We start from the raw sequence: 21694 nt of genomic DNA, 5'->3' as shown, positions 1-21694 counted from the left end.
GTTTGTAAACAAATCATTCACTTTCACAGTTCAACACATTCGACTCAGCTGCCAAGCAAATTGTTACTATTTAACACTTCAACAATGATTTTATGAACGATGTATTGATGTCATATTGTTACAAATCGTAATGATCTTAATAAATAGAAACAACGATAGTTAACAGACTTCTTATGTACCCAGTAGGAAATTCAGTTCAACAAAAAATATAATGTTGTTCCGCCCTTGTGACTGCAGTCCTTTTTCATCAAACGAAACAAAAATAAATTCCATTGAATGTCAAAATTATGCTGTGGAATTCCGAATTCGGCACTTCATGGTACGAAAGTCATTAGAAAGTAAATACAAACACAAAAAAGGAAACATTTAACTTCTGTCCCTAATCCTACCCGAGTCTATATAAGCAGGCACAATTCCATGTCGTCACTTAAACAACTGACATCCGTTGTCAAGAACTGGGATACTATACCGACCTTTTATAATACGTATTCGGGCATTTATGATATTTGTATATTCTTTACATTTTTAATAGAAGAGGAAACCCATTCGAGTTATAAACTTGTGATGATCTAGAGTTCTAAAATAAAAGAGATATAAATCAGTTATAAACATTTTGTTGTTGTGTATTAATTGTATGTAATTTGGTGTGTTTTTGAGAATTGGAAAATGAGAAGTGGAAGTTTTTATAATTGTTCATTGAATACTTTAAACAATAGTGAAAGATCAAAGAATTTGTGTTCATTAAATAAACAAACATCACTATTTTGTTGCAACAACAATAAAAACGACACCAACATCTATAACACAGACGGATATTCAGATCGTGAAAGTGTTGCCAGTAGTGTCCGTGGAAAAAGGACAAGATCAAGGCAAGGATTTAATAATACAAATATAAATTTACCATAAGTCTTTTCGTACTTTATGAAAATTTAAAAAGTTTTAAAATTACCAAAAAGTATGCAACTAAGTTATTGTTCAATTTTGTATGGTCCATAACTCAGGCGTCAGTCAGAGCTAAGAAATCTTTGGCGCAAAATTTTAAACGATTAAGTAAAATGTTAAGCCATTTTTAGAATTAACTTTGAATTGACATAAAGGGCTACTCCTGAACATGACGCTATAATGTCTATCTTTAAGATATGACAAAATCCACATAGCGAAATATTCTTTTAGTCTAATTTTAAACACAGTCTGTAAAAATGCAATCCGCCGAGAGTGTTTTTTGAATGAATTCCAACAAAAAGAAGACTATAGCAATAAATTAGTAACCGTAGATTTTTTATCACAAATCCATGTAAATTTTTACATATTAAAGAAAACAATTAAAAGAAATAATGTCAGAGATAAGGGATTCAAACAAGTTTTTAATAGCAGACAACTTTGCTATAGGACGATAATTGGTAACTAAATTCTTAGAACCTTCTTTATGAACTGGCGCGGCGTTAGGTATGAATATTTCTAAGACAAATCTGGAAACTTAGAACATTTCAGAGACTCGATGAAAAGAAGAAAAAGTGGATAGGAAACATAAGACACAAATTGTGTCATGATAAAAAAAGTTGAATTATTCTTGAAAGTTTAAAATTACCAACAATATTTTTCATATAAAGAAATAGTTTAGTTTGAAAATCTAGTTTTGTTAAATAGATTTTTAGTTGAAAAGAAATGTTTGTGAATTTTAGTAGCATTTCTTAAATTTTTACAAATTGGATGAATGAAAATAATTTGAGAGATATCAAGAACCGAACATCAATTTTTACCAAATTTGCCTACTATTTTTTGTAGATTTTATTTTTTGTATGAAAAAACGGAATGTTAGATTTTTATATAAAAAACCAATAAATATCGAAAACAATATTTTCTGTGAAATAAAAAGAGTTTAAAAAAATTATATTTTTAATTTTTAAAATCTAAATTTATAGGTACCGAGTTGTAGTATATTTTTTATTTTTTGTAAAAAAAGTGTCAATTAGATTTTCCTCAAAATTTTACTAAGTGTAAAGCCAATATCTCAAAGTTTTGAAAAGATATTTGGGTCGAATAAAATTTTTATACCAACTTTTATTCATTTTTTCCTAGGTTTTAATTTTTTGTATGAAAAAGTGTCAATTATATTTTTCTTAAAATTTTTCCGAATGTTGAAACCAATATTTTTTTTAAGTTGAAATTAGCTGAAAGCCATAATCTCAAAGTTTTGAAAAGATATTTGAGTTGAAAATCAATTTTTTCTATCTTTAATTTATTTTTTTGTTTAGGTTTTTTATTTTTTGTAAAAAACCGTCCATTCGATTTTTCTCAAAATTGTTCTGAATGTTATAAACGATATTTTTTATAAGTTAAAATTGGCTGAAAGCCATAATCTCAACGTTTTGAAAATATATTTAAGTCGAAAATCAATTTTTAAAAACTTTGAGGAATTTTTTTTTAGGTTTTTATTTTGTATAAAAAAAAACAAGCAATTCCATTTTTCTCAAAATTTTACTGAACGTTGAAAACAATATGTCTTACAAGTCAAAATTATTTGGAAGCCATAATCTCAAAGTTTTGAAAAGATATTTTAGTCGGAATTCAATTTTTACCAACTTCTGTTAAATTTTCTTTTAAGTTCTTATTTTTTTGTAAAAAAACTGTCAATTCGATTTTTCTCAAAATTTTACCAGATGTTAAAAACGTTATTTTTCGTTGCACAAAATTGTTTTAAAGAGATAAAATCATTTTGCTTTCGTAAAATTTTCGAGGTGACAATTTTTTTTTCATATTTCTAAAAATATTTTATTTCGACTCTAGGGACCTTGAAACGTCGAGAAATGTCGAAATTTTCAATTTGACAAATCGGACCCATTACAATAACTTTCTATGGGAAGTTAAAAATAAATAAAAATGGATTTTAAAATCTTGAATGTGCTTTACGATGACTTGAAAACCCTTCAAATTTAAAACAAATACACAACAGAAATGGATACTGTTCTTCATTTGATGAACTTTAATTTTACAAATGGAATAACAACTGTGGTATTTCCAAATAATTATATAAATAAAATTTGGCGTCTTCAAGAACAATTCTATCGTTCCTAATAATCATCTTTTGGTAGCTTTCCATACTGGCTGGGGAAATGCATGTCTTAAAAGTTTCAATGAAAACGACTGTATAAAATTTGCGAGAAATCCAACTGTTATTTAAAAACTAAAGGAAATTTTTTTGCAATATGTTATATCCAAATGTTATATAAAAGTTTATGCTTTTTTCATGCATTTATATTTATATGGTTTTGGAATGTATTGTATTTTTAAGTGTGTTTGATACAGAATAAGTTATTTCCATGTTAACGTCCAAGCGAGTTGGAATGTTAAAATGTAAACAAACCAAAGGGTTGGAAAGACAGTCTAGCCTATTTTCAGACTGTTTTATATATTTCGTACATGTAGCACTGCTTAATCCAATGGCAGTAGAACAGCTGTTTACAATAAATCACAAATTCGGCTCAGAGAACGAATTTATCTGATTCTGGCCTAAGTTGCTCCTTTAAAATTGAGTTATGACCATTATTATTGCAAACTGCACCTTTTGCAATATCTTAAGACATAATAACACACTCGTACAGGACCCTCCTAAATGTTTAAGTTTTGGTAATGAAGATCTTGATCAGAACAAAACATGTACAAATTATTTAAATCTTCAAATGCAACAGCGTACTATGGCGTTTGATAAATAATTATTTGGTACGCTTAGTTATTCCCAAGTAAAATACAATACTTTCAAAATACAGACCCTTTTGTAATTTATGTTTAGCCTCTTTGGCAGTGCAGCTTTCACTTTATTTTTTTCTTTTTCAAAATTTCAGTTAAAATTTCAATATTGACTTTCATCGACTTTTTCTTCTGCTTATGTTTAATATTTATCTGACCTTTTTTTAAAAGCTTCTTTTAAGTATCATCATCATATTGCAACTTTGCGAGTTCCATTTAAGAGCGGGAAAGTTTTTAGTACGGCCCACTTATCTTGCTGCTTGGTAGATTTATGTCTAGCAACGGGTCTTCTTTTATCCATCCAAGGTGTATTCAAACCAACTCTGTCAAATTGTTTTTTTGAAACCTTTAACAAAACTACATTATTTGGTGCTTTATCATTTTCTACTTCACAAGATGTACTTACTTGATTCATATCATATAATTCGCTGAAGCTGCTGGTTTTATCAACTTGAGGTGTGCATTTTTCTTAAGCATAGAGGGCTTATAAAGGGTGTCCCAAAATTAACGCAAGATTTGAATTAAATAGAAAACGCCGATTTTAGTCTTTTGATAGTTATATTTTTATTGACTCGTAAAGTACACAGGTTAGGGTTATGTATGAAATAACACATCGGACAAATGGCCTCCACGGCTTTGCATGCACATGCGCACTCTTTTGTAGAAATTTCCCATGACCATTCTGCATAAATGTGGCTGAATTTCGTTTATGCAGCGTTGAATCTCCTCCTTTTGGTTGTGGGCTTGTTGGCATAGACTTGTGATTTCAAATAACCCCATAAAAAGAAGTCTAATGGTGTTAAATCACACGATCTAGGAGGCCAATTTTGTTCACCGAAACGAGAGAGTACACGACCTGGAAATGTCTCATGCAGTAATTGAATTGTTTCACGGGCTGGAAGACATGTGGCACCGTCTTATTGAAACCACATATTGGACACATCAATATCATCCAATTTTGGCAGAAAGAACTGTGTAATCATGTCGCGATATCGAGCACCAGTAACAGTCACTGCTTGACCAGCATCATTTTCAAAAAAATATGGCCCAATTATGCCTCCACCCCAAAATCCACACCATACAGTCACGCGTTGTGGATGCATTTGTTTTTCGACAATCGCATGTGGGTTCTCCGAACCCCAAATGAGGCAATTTTTGGCGATTGACAAAGCCATCAAGATGAAAATGTGCTTCATCGCTTAGGATGATTTTGCTCGAAAAATCAGGGTCCATTTGTTGATGTTCAATAATCCATTCAACGAACTCTCTTCTCTGTCCATGGTCATTAGGCTTCAATTGTTGTGTTAATTGAATTTTGTAAGCATGAAGACACTGATCTTTGGTGAGTATACGCTGTAGAGAGGACCTTGAAATTTGCAATTATTGTCCATGACGTCGAATTGAGGTTCCTGGATTGTCAGCAACACTCTCACGCACTGCTTCGACATTCACATTTGAACGGCTTGTTTTTGGACGACCAGTGTGTTTGGCGTCCCAACGGATCCAGTCTCCATGAATTTTTCAATTAATCTCTTCACAGTTGACGAAGTTAAAACACTATTCCGACCATATTTTGTATGAAATTTTCGAACTGCAGCCGCCAAACTTTCACTATTTTTGAAATATTCTTTAATAATGAAGACACGTTGTTCTATCGTGTAACGCTCCATTTTTAATAACCCTATACTGTTAGCTGTCAAATTGCTTTTTTTTCAGGGTTGCCAACACTTCAATGCACAAATGGCGGCAAATTCAAATCTTGCGTTAATTTTGGGACACCCTTTATTTACTCCAGTCGTTTATGGTAAAGTACATACATGAACGAGAAATGTTTGCAAATATACAAATTTTGTACCGAAATTCGGAGTCGGTGTCCGCAACTTAAAAAACATTAACTCCAATTTTGGGTCATAGTTCTCGCCGTAGATGACAGCCAATAACATAATTTTAGTGGAAAAATTTGGGTCTAAATGTTGTATAGGTTCAAATTATCGGCCGTTCAAGTTCAACAGCTCCATTATAAATGACAATAATGTTAAAATAAATCCTTTATGGCTATGATAAAGTTTTAGAGGCTATACCAGTGTAACCCATGAAAAATAAGACGACTTTTTTTGTGGTTTTTTTTGTTAAGAAAGTAATGTTTTGAAGCTTGTTTGCCATGATAAAGTATATTTTCAGCTAAATATATTTCCAGACTCCTGAAATGGTTCTTGCCGAATGAGTAGCTGAAACAAAAACAAATCAATAAGGAGTTTGTTGGAGTACAAAATAGTCGTTTTTTATATTTATATTTACCATACAAATTTTGATATCGATATTTTGAAAGCTTCACATTGGAATAGCCCTTTTAAACACCTCTTCGTTTTCTCAAATTTCAAAAGTAAAAGTTGCACCATAAGGGCTATCTAAATTTAATTGTTTTTCATCTGAAAAAACAGGTTACACAAACATACATATGTTCTTCTTTGAGTTTATTAGAGTTTTGAAAAACTTTCCGTTGTTCGTCAAGTAGCGTTTTTGTACTAAAATTTTTGACAATTCTTCAAACTTTTGAACAACACATGCGGTTACGCAAACATTTTGTTTTATTTTTGGCACAGAATCAGAAGAATCTGAAACATCCCTCAAAACTGTTCGTCTTCAAGTTGATTTAGTTGCAGTTTTCTTACCTCTTTTCTTCGTGGTTTTATTTGGATAATTTTGTTTGAAATTGCTTTCTTTTCGTCAAAAGATGTCGCAAGAAATTGAAAAAAATACTAAGTTTGGCCGCATGGGGTCAGTAAGCTATTCTGAAGTTATTTTTGATAAGTAGGTTAGTTATATGACTAGCTTAAAGTTAGACTTTGCGTCTAGCTTTGAGTTAGACTTTGCATCTAGCTTTTAGTTAGTCATAAGTTAAAAGAGGTTATTTTACTTTTCTAAATAACCTTATGACACTCTTAAGGATTACTATCGAATGAATACGTGGAATAACATGCTCATAAAATGTCTTCTTATAAGAGAAACAACCCCCATTGAGGCGATAGTAGGACGGTGGTGTTACCTGCGTAGTTGAATTCCAAAAATTTTTGTTGGTTAACCAACCGGAACCGTCTGTGTTTACATTGTCCTTGTTACCCCCAACAACCTACATCGACTTTTTCTACTTTTTTAGACGAATTACTTTTTGTGTCTGCAGCTCGTGTTTAGTTAGTTTTAGTATTTGCTTCGAGTGAATTAGAGAAATACTAAACTCTAGAAAAATGTTTAGAAAAATATTTGTAATGGTTTCTTGAACTTAATAATTATTTCTTTATCTATATATATATTTTTATCGACACAAAACAGTAGAATTATTCCAATGAAGGCCTCGAAAAATATTTCCAAAAAGACAAAAACAATGGATTACACAAACTATGCTTACAATGAAGCTGTCGGACGTTTGAAATTGATGTTAGCCGATTCGTACGCCCCTTTAAAGACTTCATCATCATACACGAGGAATCTCAATAACGATGATTCGGATAATTTCTCAGATAATCTTTCGGTAATAGATATTTTAATTTTCCTCAAATCTAACTTCCATTATTAGTTGATGAACAATAAATTACTCTTAAAGGTTGTTGAACGACCAGTAATGTCTGAAATATCAAAGTATCTGTCGCCCAGCTACAAAAACCCGAGGCAATCATATCGGAGCAAATACAGCAAAAGCTTTCAGCCCTCAACGACGTCAAAGGAGAATCTTACAACCACCACCACCCACTATACACCGACTCCTGTGCAGGATTATGTGGTGTCTTCAGCGCAGCCAGAAACGAACATAGTTCAAGCACCAGCGGAAATATTCAATTTCATTGAAAAACAGGAGGACTACATCGAACAGCTTGAAAAGGAATCTAAGTTCTGCAGGGTAAGTGCGACGCAATGCTTCAAGACAAAATAAGTAAGGTTTTAAATTCTTGTCTTTTCCATATAGAATGAACTGTCGAACTTGCTTGGCAAGGTTAAGGACGTCATTAGTGAGAATGAAGCTCTAACTGACAATGCTCGTGCCGAACTTGCTGGTCTAAATGCAAAAGTAAGTGCATCTTCAGAAAGCGAAGATAACCTGCGATATAGTAAATCTCCAAAGAAACGTGAGAAATCCCCGAGATACTCGGGAGGTCCAAGCATTGTTTACGAATCCAAAATAAGCCAGTTGGAAGCCGAACTGGCGCAATCGAATATAGATCTTCGAAAAGTTCGTGGTGAAAATGAAGATCTCAAGAGGAAATTAACGTTAGGAGTTGGTGGTACTTTGTCCAGTTCGTTAAATTGTGAAACCCATCGAAAACAAATTGAAACCCTTCAAATGGATAAGATTGCCCTGGAAGAAAACATTCGTCAGCTTCAAAAGACCATCGATGAGATGAAGGCTTCCAACATCTATGGATCGTCAAAACGGTATGCTGCCGATTTGGAACGTTCCCATTCCGAAATGGAAGTTAAACATTTGAGGGAGGAACTTGATCGACAGCACGAACGAGTTCGAGAACTTCAACACGAAATGGCACGACGAATAGCAGACGAGCGGGCAAATGCTGAACGTCGCTACAACAATCAGGTTGATCAGCTGGGTGGTGATTTATCGACGCAATGGGATCAGGTTACAAAACTGCAACTGGATTTGGAACGACAAAAACGCCTCGAATCGGATTTAAAACGAGATTTATCACAGAAAAATGCTCAAGTCGATGAATTGAAAATGGAATTGAAAGCAAACCGATGTACCTTTCTCTCGGATATTGCTCAAGTGAGTGCTGAGAAGCAATCTCTTGAACAGGAAATAACTTCGTTACGACTACAATTGGATCGCTCTGAACGACAAGGAAAAGTAGAGGCTTCTCGGTTAACAGCTGAAATAAGTTCATTGCGACAACGTTTGGATCGAGGCGATGCGGATTTGTTGCATTCGAAAAGAGAAGTTTTGCGCCTAAATGATGAAATAGCGAATTTGGAAAAAGAAGTAAGTTAAAAAAAAAATACTCGGAAGGATGAAATTCCGCAGTTTTCAGTTTTGTTATAATGAATGATAATGATTTTTGACATAGCTGGCCTATGGAGAAATGAAAAACGAGATTCGACCTACCAAAAAGGATTTGGATAAAAGGATATCAGAAATACAAGAAAAACATGGTAAGTTTGTCTCTTTTTGCATTATTTTCTATTGTTTGCTATATTTAAAAGTAAAATAGCAAATTTTAAAATAAAAATATAAAACGAAGCACACTATTTTCAAAAGTAATGTTTTAATGATTCTGTCTAGTAGTTACGTTTGTTGTAGTTGTTGTTAACTAATGTCTGTGCACTTTTTTATGATTATAAATTTTATAAAAATTAAATCACGTATTCTAAGAATTAGAATTTCGGAACGTTGGGTTCTTAGTAATTTTTGAGTCTTTTTTAGCTCAGAAGTTTTCGAATTTTAATTATATTTAAGAAGATTCTGTACATATGGAGGAGCCAAAAGCACCTACCTGCCCATATATTTCTTTATTTTTTGGGCGTGTTCATAACAACAAACTTATCCAACTAAAAGCATAAGCTCCTTCACGGCTGCACAGATGTCGTCTCGGTTGTTGCTCCCAATGGAAGTACTTTAGATTTTGTATTCAATGTCTTTATGATCAAATGGGACTTTTCGGCTAAGCTATAAGTTGAAAAAAGTTTAACTTAATGTTACGTTAAAAATATAATGAACTGATGAGAAAACAATTGTCTGCCATAGTTATTTTATGGTTTCCGTGGTGTAGTGGTTATCACATCCGCCTAACACGCGGAAGGCCCCCGGTTCGATCCCGGGCGGAAACAGTTATTTTAATTTTTTTTACTAAACATTTTACAAAAAGTTTGTTTGTTGTGAAAATAAAAACATTATTTAAAGGTCAAAACAGTTATTTTTATAAAATTCCTATTGAGAGTAGAAATATTGTAGAATTTAAAATTTAAATAAATTCTATTCCATAGAAATAAGAAGTTTTAATAAAACAAAAAGTTTTAAATGATTTCCTTGAAATTAACACTTTTTTAAATTAAATGTCTTCGTCAACGAATAATTTGATTTTAATAAAATGTAAAATGTACTGTACTGCTAGCTAAAGCAAGACAGTTGTTCTCATTTTTGCCTGCTTTGGCTTGGGTATCTTATAACAAAGTAGCATGAAGATTGTGAGATAATAAATCTTTTTAATATTTTGCTATACATATTGTGAAGTATAGAGCGACCAATTAGCAAAGACATCTTTTTGAAGCCTATAGGAGTAACATAAAAGCAAAAAAAATCAATAAATAATATAATTTTCAAGCATATTCTAGTTTTTTTAATTGATATATTGTTGATCTTTGGAAGACCCCGAAGGTATTTTTCGAGAAGTAAACATAATTTACACAGGGTCACTCATTTTAAAGTTTCGAAAGTAAGGCTCGCGATATCTACATTTTTTACTTAAATTGTATGTATCGATATAAGATACACGAATCCTAAGCTTCGGTAGGATTCATAACATGCGAAAAATTTAGCAATTTTGCAAAATATGTTTTGAGTCTTAAAATGTATTTCAGTTTTATTATATTATATCTTATATAGCGAAACTTTGGTCCCTCGAGAGAGGATTTTACCACTCAATTGCTTTATTAGTCCAAAGAAACAGCGGTTAGCAAGAGTTATTCTGCGTTTGATCTCAGCGCTGGTGTTGTTTTCTGCGTTTACAGCGGAGCCTAGGTAGACGAAGTCCTTGACTATCTAAAAGTTACGTCTGTCGATAGTGAAGTTTTGACCAAGACGTCGGTGTTGTATGTCCTTTCTTGACGACACCATGTACTTTGTTATGCCCTCATTAACCGTTAAACCCATTTTTGCCGCTTCTGCCTCAATATTCACAAAATCCCCGTTCACATCACGCTGAGTTTCTCCGATTATCTCAATGTCATCAGCATATGCTAGTAATTGGAAAGACTCTTGTCTAAAACCATTTGTTGACATCGAAAGGTTCTGTTAAGTCCAACCTTCATGGAGCAGCGTGAATTCTCCATGGTCATCCAGCGCAAAGAGATGAGTTTGGCAGGGATGCCAAAACTAGACATGGCTCTATACGACTCGTCCCTGTAGATGCGGTCATATGAGGCCTTGAAATCGATGGAAAGATGGTGGTTGTCGATTTGGTGTTTTTGGTTTTTTTTCCATGATCTGCCGTAATGTGAATAATGGATCAACTGTGGACTTCCCTAAAAAGTCTAAAACCACACTGATAAGGACCTATCAGGTTGTTGACGATGGGCCTTAGACGTTCACATATTACGGCAGAGAAGATTTTATAGGCGATGTTAGAAGACTGATTCCTTTATAGTTGGTGCAGTTTAGAGGGTCTTCTTTTTTCAGGATCGGGCAAACAATACTGAGGTTTCATTCATCGGGCATGCTTTCTTCCGATCATGTATCTTACTGATAATGGTGCATGCTTCTAACCAACTTATCTCCGGCTTTATTAGACTTCAGCTTAGATATGGAAATCTTTACTTCGTCTAAGTCGGGAGGGCGGGATTATTGGCTTTCGTCGTCAAAGTTGAATGGATCATCCTGCGTGACTGTGGAATTCGGTTCGTCGTCACCGTTATACAGTTTGCAGAAGTGGTCCTTCCATATCCTCAGCATTGACCGCGGTTCCACCATAATGTTTCCACTTTCATCTTAACAGCCTTCGGTTCTAGGTTTATGTACCTGTGAATTTCGTTTCACCTGTTCATTAATCCCTCTCAACATGTTTGACCGCACGCTTCTGATGCCCTCTCTTTTTCCTTCTGAGAAGTCGCTGTTCCTCTCGCCTCTTCTGCTAATAAAGCTCATGAGCAGCTCTCGTCCTTTTATGCAGCGCCGCTTTGCGTGCCTGTTGTTTGGCTGCATTTGCCTGCCGACATTCCTCATCCTTGTTGGTGGCTGCTTGAAACCCAGTTGGTTGGGGAGAACTTCGAGAGAGGTTACTTGTAACTCGGTCGAAAAAGGATTTGGCGATCTCTGGTTCGACTGCAGACGTTCAACGTTGTACCTTCTCCTAGCACCTTTCTGTTTTGCCATGTTAGCTCCTCGGAAAGTTCGGACATCCATCATGCTGGAAGCGTGTCTGGCGTCGATCGCAATATGGTCAATCTGGTTGACGGTAGATTAAGCTGGAGAACTCCACGTTCCTTTGTGGATGTTGGCTGGCTACCATGACGTTTCGCCCCACAGCAAAATCTATGAGCCTGAATCCTCTGTCGGAAATGTTTTTGTGCAGGCTGTTCTTCTCGATTATTCCACCAAAGATGTCTTCCCTTCCTAGCTTGACATTAAAATCGCCCGGGACAAGTTTAATATCGTAGCTAGGACAGTGCTTATATGTTTTATCTAAGAGCTCGAAGAACAAATCTTTGGTGTTGTCATCCTTCTCTTCTGTGGGGGCATGCGCGCATATCAGGCTAATGTTGTAGAATTTAGCCTTGATGCGGTGATAAGGGGCTCGTTGATGCTTCTATAGCTCAAGACTTTTTGCCTCCAATGACAAAGCCTTATTCAAATAAGCGCTGTTGGTTTTCTTTGTAGAAGCCACCATAGTAAATTTCAAAGTTTTTCATCCTCTTTTTGCCCGGCCCATCCCATCGTATTTCCTGAATGGTGGTGATGCCTGCTTTATAGCAGTCTAGAGCCTCTGCTTATTCTTCGGCTGCACGTGGTCTGTTAAGGGGCCTAACATTCCACGTGCATATCCAAATGCACATGTCTACCATTTGAACATTTCAACAATATTTGGAAGTTATTTTTGTGAAACTTGTGTGTTTTAAATCAATCCTTCTCTGTTGGCTGTGACATTGAAAATTGGTAACACAAATGATGTGTTTTCTTCTCGGCTAGCTTTCGTCAAACATCAAACAGGTAAATAGGTAGGTTCAGACGACGTAAGGAACTTGAAAGTAAGGCATGTTTCTAGCATGGGATTGGCCAGCCACCAAAAATTGCCTTCCAATTAAGGCAACTTTGTTGGAAAGTTGACTGAAAAGTTAGTCAGGAAAAACCTCCCAAACTATCAAGTCAAGTTTTCTTCGTTTAAAATGACGGTTAATCATGTCTTTTCTTTCAACTGAAAGCTGAACTTTATTAATCTATAAATTATTTATATTTTGCACAATTACATTTAATGTTTTGTGTAAAAGGGTTTCTTGTAAATGTGGAAAGGTAATATTTCTTTACAGTACATATGTAATACAAATCGTGATAGAATTGTAGAATTGCTTGCCTGAGGAGTGTTTTGTAGACAATAATGTTTTTGATAGTTTTTGTGCTACTTGAAAAACTAACTAGGTGCTTCGGTCAAAATGTACGTTCAAAGAATGCCGGTTGACTGCAAATGAAGTTATTTATGTTATGTGAACCTGCCCAATGTCAGCGTTAAAATGACAGCTGTCAAATCTCAGCGCTAAATAGTTGATCGCCTTTAAGTAGTGATGATTGTCTACTGCGTTTCTTTTTTTCAATTAATTTGAAGGATAAGAATAGATCGATATAAACTATTTGGAAACTACGTTCAGTGGTTCAGTGTTATTTTAATTACTATGTAATAATTATATTATTTTTTTTTCGTTTCATTGTGAAATTGCACAATTACAATCAATATCTATATAGATTAACATTATTTGGCACATCCCTATTGTTTACATGCACAATTATGCACTTTTTAACATTCATTTTATTTTAATTCTTTGAATATGTCTGTCTACCCTCGTGGTAAACTATTGATGTTCATTAAATCACTTTAATTGGTCTCTTTTGTTTCTTAACAACTTCAATTCCCAAACGAAAAACTTGGATATTTCCAAAAAGATACAAATCATTTAGCAGTCAATAGTTTATCCATGAGTGGTAGAGCTTTGTTTTAAAACTTATATATAATAAATAAAATTCATATCACCGATGAAACAAATAAAGAAATGTACATATGTGTGCCTCTGTGTGTATTTATTTTAGCCGACACTGTTGTTGAACTTGAAGAAATGATACAAAGCCAGAAGCAACTCATGGATAAACTAACTACCGAATGTAAAACATTGACCAAAAAACTAGAGGACACAACATTAAAAAATAAGTAAATACCTTTATTTTTGTTAAAAAGTCCTTATTCTATGTACAGTTGTATTTAAAATATTTTATGTGTATTTATATATAAAAAAATAAGTTAAATACGCCATTATGTGTGTTGTGTGAAAAATTGTCGCCTATAGCCTTAAAAGCTTATAATCTCTGCTTCCAAAAAGATGGATTAACACCTTGATTTTTGGTTTTCCTCTCCTTCTTTAAAACAAAACAAAAATACAAACGTAACTAAAAAAAGGACTTTTGAACCCGCCAAGCGTCGTAAAACAGTACGTTTCTCGGAATCGGGCTGAAAAGACTACGGATTGTAATTGCCAAAGTGGCTGCTTTTCGTCTCATATAGCACCACCTCCACAAACACCACAACCATCATGTATCACAACAACCACCCAAAGCAAACATAATTCATTTTCATCTACGCCACTTTTAGAAAAGCACATAAATAGAAAATGCATGACAGCGACGACAACGCCAACGGCGAGAATAGAAACAACTACCACAACACGAGCGGATCTCTTCAATGATTTACACTGCACGGCGAAAGAATGTATCGGTACGAGCCTGTTGCCTTGGGTGCAACAGCGCTTTGTTCTTGACGACAGAAATGAATGTTGCAGTGAGTGCAGTGAATATGCTGCTTCCCACTTTTTCACATCAGACCCAATGCACCAAAATATGCCAAAGGATCATACCCACCACCCACCGACCACGCCTCTTTGTGAGGCTGAATGTTCGTTGGGTCACACTTGTGAGGCGACCAAAAATGTTGAGCCTGCAAAAGAATCTGAGGAAAAAGTGACGAAAGCAAAATCCACCCGTCGACCGGTCAAAGTTGACGTGAGTGTCCGGCTTGTGCCCCGAAATAAACCAAAAATCAAGCAGAATCCTACAATACAGGACGACCGCGATTTTGGCGGTGACGGAGGCGACGACGCAGGCGATCAATAAAGGACCATGCAATGATTGACGATAGGGTGGTTAAAAAAGTTTATTAATAAAAATATATAAAAGTAGAATTAGATTACAAATTGCTTTTCTCGACAAGGTCTTAAGTATATTGTTCTTTTTTACTAAATTGCATTTTTGTTTATAAACTTTTTTAATATTCAACATAAATTTAAATTTTTTTTGTAGTGAAGAAAAAACACAATTGCGTCATACAAATGATATGTTAATGGAACGCTTACGCCAAATTTGGGCCAGCTATAAAGAGCTTAATGTTAGAAATAGTTTCGGGCGCCACCGATCGAGTGATGATGCAAGTGATGTTGATGTAGAATCTTGTCGAGAAGAGCAATTGAAAAATTTACAAATTTCTCAACAGGTAGAGTATAAAAATTAAAAGATTTTACTAACATTTGTTTTCTTTTCTTTTCTGCTTCTCTTTTCCTTCTTCTTTTCTTCTATTTTCTTCTTTCAATCTATTGCTATCAAAAAAAGGACGGAAATATCCGCTCTACAATCGAATGTAGAATATTTAACAAGTAGAGTTATAAATAATGATCGTATTGGTAAAATTGATAGCACACCGACAAGTTACAGCAGTTTACCACCTATAACTACAGGTAAATCTTCAAGTTCAATCTTTAAGTAAAAGAACACTAAACAAAATACACAAACAGTACTCTCTGGCAGCCATGTCTTAGACCAAGTCTATTAAGGCAAGGGAGTTATTTTTTTTGTAATCATATTCACCCTGCCAACAAACTTATTCCAAATAATTTTTCTAATTTCTAACCTGTATCGCTCGAATTGTTTCATGTTAGTAAGAAAGGAAAAGTAATACTTTATGATAGATTATCGGCCCAAGTTTTTTCTAGACATGACCTTATTTTTATATACAATACAAGGGTTTCAAGCACGTCTTCAATTTATTCATTCTGATGTTCTTAATGCAAATTAGTATATTATATCAATCTTCTTGTGAACATAGAAACGCATAGGTCACTCTATATTCCAACGGTCCTTACAATTTGTAGAGCAGTAAAGAATTGGAATTGGAATAGGAATACTCATCAGTTTAACCTTGAACTGAATTTCAGGCGCACTGTGAAGTACAGAGACTATTTCTTTAACCCCACATCGAGAATGTGGAATTCTTTTCCAACTCTGTTGTGATACTCATGACTTAAAAGCAAATTGCACAGGTATCTCCTCTTTAATCCTTCCCTAATTTCCTAAAGTTCACACTGTGTTATTAAGGGTATTAATAAATGCTTGAGTGCCACTTAATTATCAGACCTTTCAAGTGTTTACGCAAAGTGGCATCGGTAAGATTTGACATAATTTCAGAGAAGAGTTAGATATTAATGAGTTGAACCAAAAATTCGCTTCTAACTCTATTTCGTCTAACTTTAAGCTCAGTGCTACTGATTATGATAGAGAAACATTAAGTTCACACTCGCTTAGGGGTTAAAAATTTCTTCCGAGTTCGTGGTTGAATGTGTTCAATCTATTAGGTCAACCGCAGTGGGGCTAGATGAAATGCATCCTACTTTTGTTAAACTTTTGTTGTCAGTGTTTCTACCACGTATAACATATATATTTAAGTCCATTATTCCCACAAGTGAGATTTCTACCCAATGGAAAATGCCAAAAATTTTACCCGTGTTATGATTCGAAATTGATTTCCATTTACCACATTTGTCATACGGATTTTATAGAACCAACATTTTTTGTACCATCAATGCAATCCGCGTTCTTCAAGAAAAACAGTTGTATTTTGGCATTAATAAATGTTACAGGGGATATTCGGAAAGCATTCGACTTTGAAACTATAACGTTTTTAAAATACTTCTGGACTTTTTAAAGGCCTTTAACATATTTAACCATTCTTTACTTTGCGAAAAGCTTGCAGTGCGGTCCGAATGATTTATTCTTACTTAACCCACAGATTTCTGACAGTTAAACTTAATAAATTTTAGTGCAATTTCTTATTAAACACTATTGGGGTCCCCCAGGGATCTATTCTTGGTCCTTTGCTATCCTCAATCTAGGTCAATGAGCTTCTTACTATAGTAAAACATTGTTCAATTCGTTTGTACGCTGATGATGCTCTGTTGTACATATTTTCCCCAATATCTTAAATTCGGGAATACCAAGGGCGAGCGCCACAAAGCACTGTAAGAAGTTTTTCGTTAACCATGTCTCAAGCGTAGGAAGCACTTAGTTATTTTGCCGTTGTATTAGAGGGATAAAATGCTGGAATACCTTCTGGGTTAATTGAGGCATAGTGGTGGATGTAAGTGTTCCCATCCTGTCTTTTTTTTATGACGCCAATGTGTCTCTATAATTTTATCTAGGTCTTTTTTGAGAGATCGTTGTTGACTTATATTTGTATTGGTAGATATGGAGATAGATTTCGCTACAAGGTCTGCTTCGTTCCATTTAATCTTGGCATGTCCCGGAATCCAGATAAGTTGGATGTAATGTTATCACGAATTTTGTTGATATGTTTAATATTTTTTAGATCGGTTAGAGTAGAAGGAGCTACGGCTTCTATAGAGAATATAGGTACAAAATTATGATGGAAGGTTCTTGCCAGAAAAATATGGCTGTCTTTGTTAACAACTGCAAATCTGGTTCTCTCACTGTTTTTGGAGCCGTCGGTGTACAGTATGTTCCAAAGGGTATGGGGATGTCTGTCCAGGAGATCGAGGAATAGTTGGGTTTACATTTCATTAGGAGTTGTATTTTTCTGGTAATAGAATCCATAGGAAGCGCCCAAATTTCGATGCGTATACTTTTTGCATTGGGATTGATTCCAATGACGTCTTTCCCGAAAGTTAGAGCTTTGTTAAGTTTTGAGGGTTGTTTGGGTGTCTTCTTACGTCTCAGGATTTTATCTGCATCTTTGTGAATTCGAGAGATGTATGATTCGTAAATCTTTGTAAAAAGCTTTCGATGGAGTTAAACCGCTTTCTGTCATCATGTTCTTGATTGGAGTGGTACGACAGGATTTAAGGCTTTATCTTATAGCTGTGTGTTAGAATGGATTTAGGATTTTCAAGTCAGATTTGGAATATTTTTCGTAAATGGTTAGTCCGTAGTCAACTTTAGAGCAAAAAATCATTTTCGTTATGTTGATGAAGGTGTACGTATAAACAAAACTATTCTGTGATGGCAAGTATTTTTTATATTAAGTCTAGGAGCTGATTTCTTTTTCAAAGTCATAAAATGATTCTTGAATTCCTAAATTTCCTTGTATTTTGAAATTATTTCGTTTATGTCATTATAAGCAATTACAAAAAGGACTACCGAAATGGAGAATCTTGTGGTACACCATTTTTAAGAGAATGTTATTAAGAAAGGGAGTTATTAACTTTAGATTTAAAAAATCGGTTCGAAAGAAATGACTTAATAAAATTATTAATTTATTTAGAACGCTTCCTCGAAGTCAATTGACACAGTTGAAATATGATTTTGACATGAGAATGCTAGGCAACAAGCTCGTTTATGTGAAGGAGCGAATCTGTGGTACTACGGCCGTGTTTGAAGGCAACCTGGTTTAGATTAATAAGATTGTGCTTTTCAATAAACCAAAGTAGTCTTTTGGATACCATTTTTTTCTAAAAGTTTGTTAGCGCAGGGTAACGGTGAAATTGCCCTGTAACCATTGATATCGGTTGACTGTTTGTTGGGTTTTGGAGTTGGGATATTGGCACTTGCTTCCTTTGAAAATATTGTAAAATAGTCGCAAAATGCGTTTTTTACTTGAAGTGGAGCATTTTTGACAATCGGGTATGATAAACGGTCGGAGCCGGAGTTTTTACCCTTTACTTAGTCTAGACGGCTTTCAAGTTTAAGAAAATTAAATAGTTAATCCAGGTATTTTGCGGATGGAGAAAGACTATGAGTTGAGACGAAATGATTTAACGCTACAAGTTTTGCTTCATAGAATTGGGAAAAAAGTTTGAGTAATTGGAGTATGTGGACCAGCGATTGGCGAAATGTTCGGCAATTTAATTTGAGTTCGTTAACGATTCGGAATCAGTAATTTTAATTGATATTTCTGGAACATTCTCGGCCTTTCTTTTTTCATTTCAATATGCAGGAATTAAAAACTTTTGTGCACCGATATCTCTTTTCAAACTTTATCTTCTATCCTAAGTGCTATCAGTTTTACTGTCTATTGTGTTCTTGGCGTAGAAAGGGTACCAAAAATCACGCCTTTATTATATATTTATAAGATTAAAACTTAAAGCACACGTAATTATTTACTATTGCAGCTTTTTATTTGATATTTCTGAGCTGATATTTATAAAGTCACATCTGATTCACAGAAATCAATTCCATGTTAAGTTTTTGGATTTAAGACTCTAAAAGAAAATTGACTAGTATCTCTTGGTATGGAAAATGTAAATATTCTCCATTACAGTCGGTGTTCGATGTTTTCTTTACTTCTAACACTTCCACAATTTATTTAATATTTCACTTAATTAAATATGAAGCACAAATTAAAACTATTTTTTTTACTTTTTCAGCACCCCTCGAGTATAAACCTTCCTACAGCACAGAAAGTAGAGCCGCTTTGGACTCCGAAATTGTCACATCTCCAACCACAAAAAAGTCTTCACCCTACAGCTATGAAAGTTCCATTAATCCCGTACAATTATCGGACGACTATATTAGCAGCGAACCGAAAAAGTCTCTCATTGAGCCCAGAACAACAACATCAAATTACGAGTCAACCCTCGGAAGCTACGACTACGGGGATGATGAAAACAAAAAAGACAGTCTTGGTGAGGGAGAAAAACATCGGAACGGAGGAGGAGAAGGAAGAGATATTCTGTCACCAAACGACTACATCTCAAAATCTTCCAACATCGACCAATCTGCAAAAACCCTACCAGCAACTACTGAACAGTTCGATAAAGACGATTACCAAATCGGAGATCAAACCAGTCAACTATATGCTCCCGAATCAGCCAATCCCACAACAGACTACAACACTGAATACACCGGTTACGATGGGTATGAGCAGCAACCGTACACCGGAACTGGCTACGATCAACCCTACGACACGCAATACGATGGAACTCAGGCATATGAAGGAACCACTCTCGATCAATACGACGGAAGTCAACAACAGTATGACGCCAACCAATATGGAGACTACGGAGTTCAAGACTATGAACAGCCCTACCAATCCCAGTACGACTCAACACTTCCAGCTGACATCCAGTCATCACCATCCGAACTCGTCGAGCCAGCACCATCAGAGCGCCCAGTCAAGTCTAGTCCGCCAATACCGACCAGCAGCACCAATGCAGGAATCACCCCGGTCACTAGCACTCGCCCGACAACGGAGAGCCGCACTCAACCGCGACCGAGCAATAGCACTCTGGGGCCAGCAGGTGCAGGAACAAATGCAGGAAACAAACTCCCAACACCTATGTCACAACAGCCTGCCGCGCCAGCTAAAGGATTATCGGGTGGAAGAAAAGACTAGTAGTGCTGAGGAAATGATTGATCCGCTCGATTTAGAATTTTGTGTCAGTAGCCCAAGTTTATTTGATCGTTCGTGTGCTTCCTCAGAAACTGATGTGGCGGCGGGATCTGAATCGACCGAAGTGAGTGCTTCGCCTAGAACTGCCATTCATAAAATTACTTGAACTATTTTACAGAAATAATAGTTATTACCTTAATTTGGTTCGTCGGAAAGTCAGAGTGTAGGATAAGGTTTAAACAAAAAAGAACTTGTATTTATTTGTATCTACTACATTAGAATTTTTTGAGAAATTTAACAAGGACACCTTTTATTGCATATATTATACATGACTTATGATCTTTTAAATAAAATGTTGAACAATCCTTGAAATTTTGTTTTGAAATCTAATTTTCTGAGAGATCTCGGAGGAGATCTGTAAATTTTGAATTGAATATGTAAGAAATTAATTACTCTCTCAGGAAAGGAAAATGTATCTAAGATATTAGACATTTTTTCCAATCTCGCAATGTAAGCAAATCGTGCAAATTTATTCTATAGTTTTGGAGTTATCGACTTAAATACTGGGACTTACTTTTATTTGAAAAACAGCTTATCCAGGATGCTTTGATGGCCGTTTTTGTACTTTCTAACTCAGATGCATTTTTATTAAATTTGCTGTCATGGTGACTCGAAAGTATTTGATTATTTTGACTAGCTCTGTATTTTTACCATTTAAGTTTCATTTTTCACTTAGTCAATGATGTTCGCCTTTTCCATGTTTCACAGTACTCAAAAAACCGGTTGATCATAAGCTGTAATAATTCCGGATATCACGCGAGAACCACAATGTCACCTGCGAACAACAGTGCCTTTATTTTTCTCTAGCGTGTTCAAAAACAGCTGTTGATAATTTCTTCGATAAAGAGATTGAAAAGGCTTGGACTCATCGTATACTATTGTCTGACACCTAATTTCCCTCTGAACCATTGCGACCTATCCGTCCCATTTCATATTGATGCATTAGTATCCATAAAAAGGACTCTTCCAAACCTTATCGACATTCTCATGCTTAAGAGCTTGTAGAAAAATCCAGACTTAAAACCAACCAAAAAAGGGTATAATTTCTTCCTTGTTCTTCTCCGAACGATTGATCGTTGAATAGCCCGATCTAAGACCTGCCTGAAATTCATTTAGCTTATCTTCTTCAATCTGTTTATTGAGATTTCTTTGCAGAAAAGCTATAAATATTTTATATAGAAAGTGCAGACTAGCTTCAGACAAAGCTGTTTGCTTGCAGATACTTCCTTTTAAAGTAATTTGATCGAAGATAAGGTCTAAACAATCCAAATGATAATTTTATTGTCTGGAATTTT

General features: G+C 34.9%; 1 protein-coding gene and 1 non-coding gene across 7 annotated transcripts; both read left to right on the top strand.

Moving 5' to 3' along the window:
- Positions 1–455: 455 nt before the first annotated feature.
- LOC129940954 (serologically defined colon cancer antigen 8 homolog) lies at positions 456–20711 on the top strand. 6 transcript variants are annotated; one of them, XR_008780794.1, is made up of 9 exons: positions 457–869; positions 7078–7276; positions 7349–7642; positions 7709–8737; positions 8823–8907; positions 13766–13883; positions 15026–15215; positions 15332–15456; positions 19375–19508. XR_008780794.1 is itself a non-coding variant. In XM_056049484.1 (8 exons), exons 1-8 carry the CDS (start codon positions 667–669, stop codon positions 20503–20505), a joined length of 3249 nt encoding a protein of 1082 aa, XP_055905459.1. In that variant the 5' UTR covers positions 465–666; the 3' UTR covers positions 20506–20711. The 6 variants fall into 6 exon arrangements, 5 of the variants coding, with proteins under 5 accessions (XP_055905462.1, XP_055905461.1, XP_055905463.1 ...); XM_056049484.1 differs by lacking the exon at positions 15332–15456 and having other exon boundaries at positions 465–869; positions 19375–20711; XM_056049485.1 differs by lacking the exon at positions 15026–15215 and having other exon boundaries at positions 466–869; positions 19375–20463.
- Trnav-aac (transfer RNA valine (anticodon AAC)) lies at positions 9510–9582 on the top strand. The gene has a single exon. It is a non-coding gene; the product is annotated as a tRNA-Val (tRNA).
- Positions 20712–21694: the final 983 nt, after the last annotated feature.

This window comes from Eupeodes corollae, chromosome 1, assembly GCF_945859685.1.
Source record: "Eupeodes corollae chromosome 1, idEupCoro1.1, whole genome shotgun sequence".
Lineage (NCBI taxonomy): Eukaryota > Metazoa > Arthropoda > Insecta > Diptera > Syrphidae > Eupeodes > Eupeodes corollae.
The sequence above is the reverse complement of the archived record's forward strand: the minus strand, read 5'-3'. Positions and strand labels throughout refer to the sequence as shown.

Bases quoted from the DNA above. Each gene is read 5' to 3' on its own strand.
- LOC129940954 (XM_056049484.1), top strand. From the start codon at position 667: ATGAGAAGTGGAAGTTTTTATAATTGTTCATTGAATACTTTAAACAAT. The intron at 870-7,077 runs GCAAGGATTTAA...GACACAAAACAG, and splicing joins GGAAAAAGGACAAGATCAAG to TAGAATTATTCCAATGAAGG. The intron at 15,216-19,374 runs GTAGAGTATAAA...TTACTTTTTCAG, and splicing joins ATTTACAAATTTCTCAACAG to CACCCCTCGAGTATAAACCT.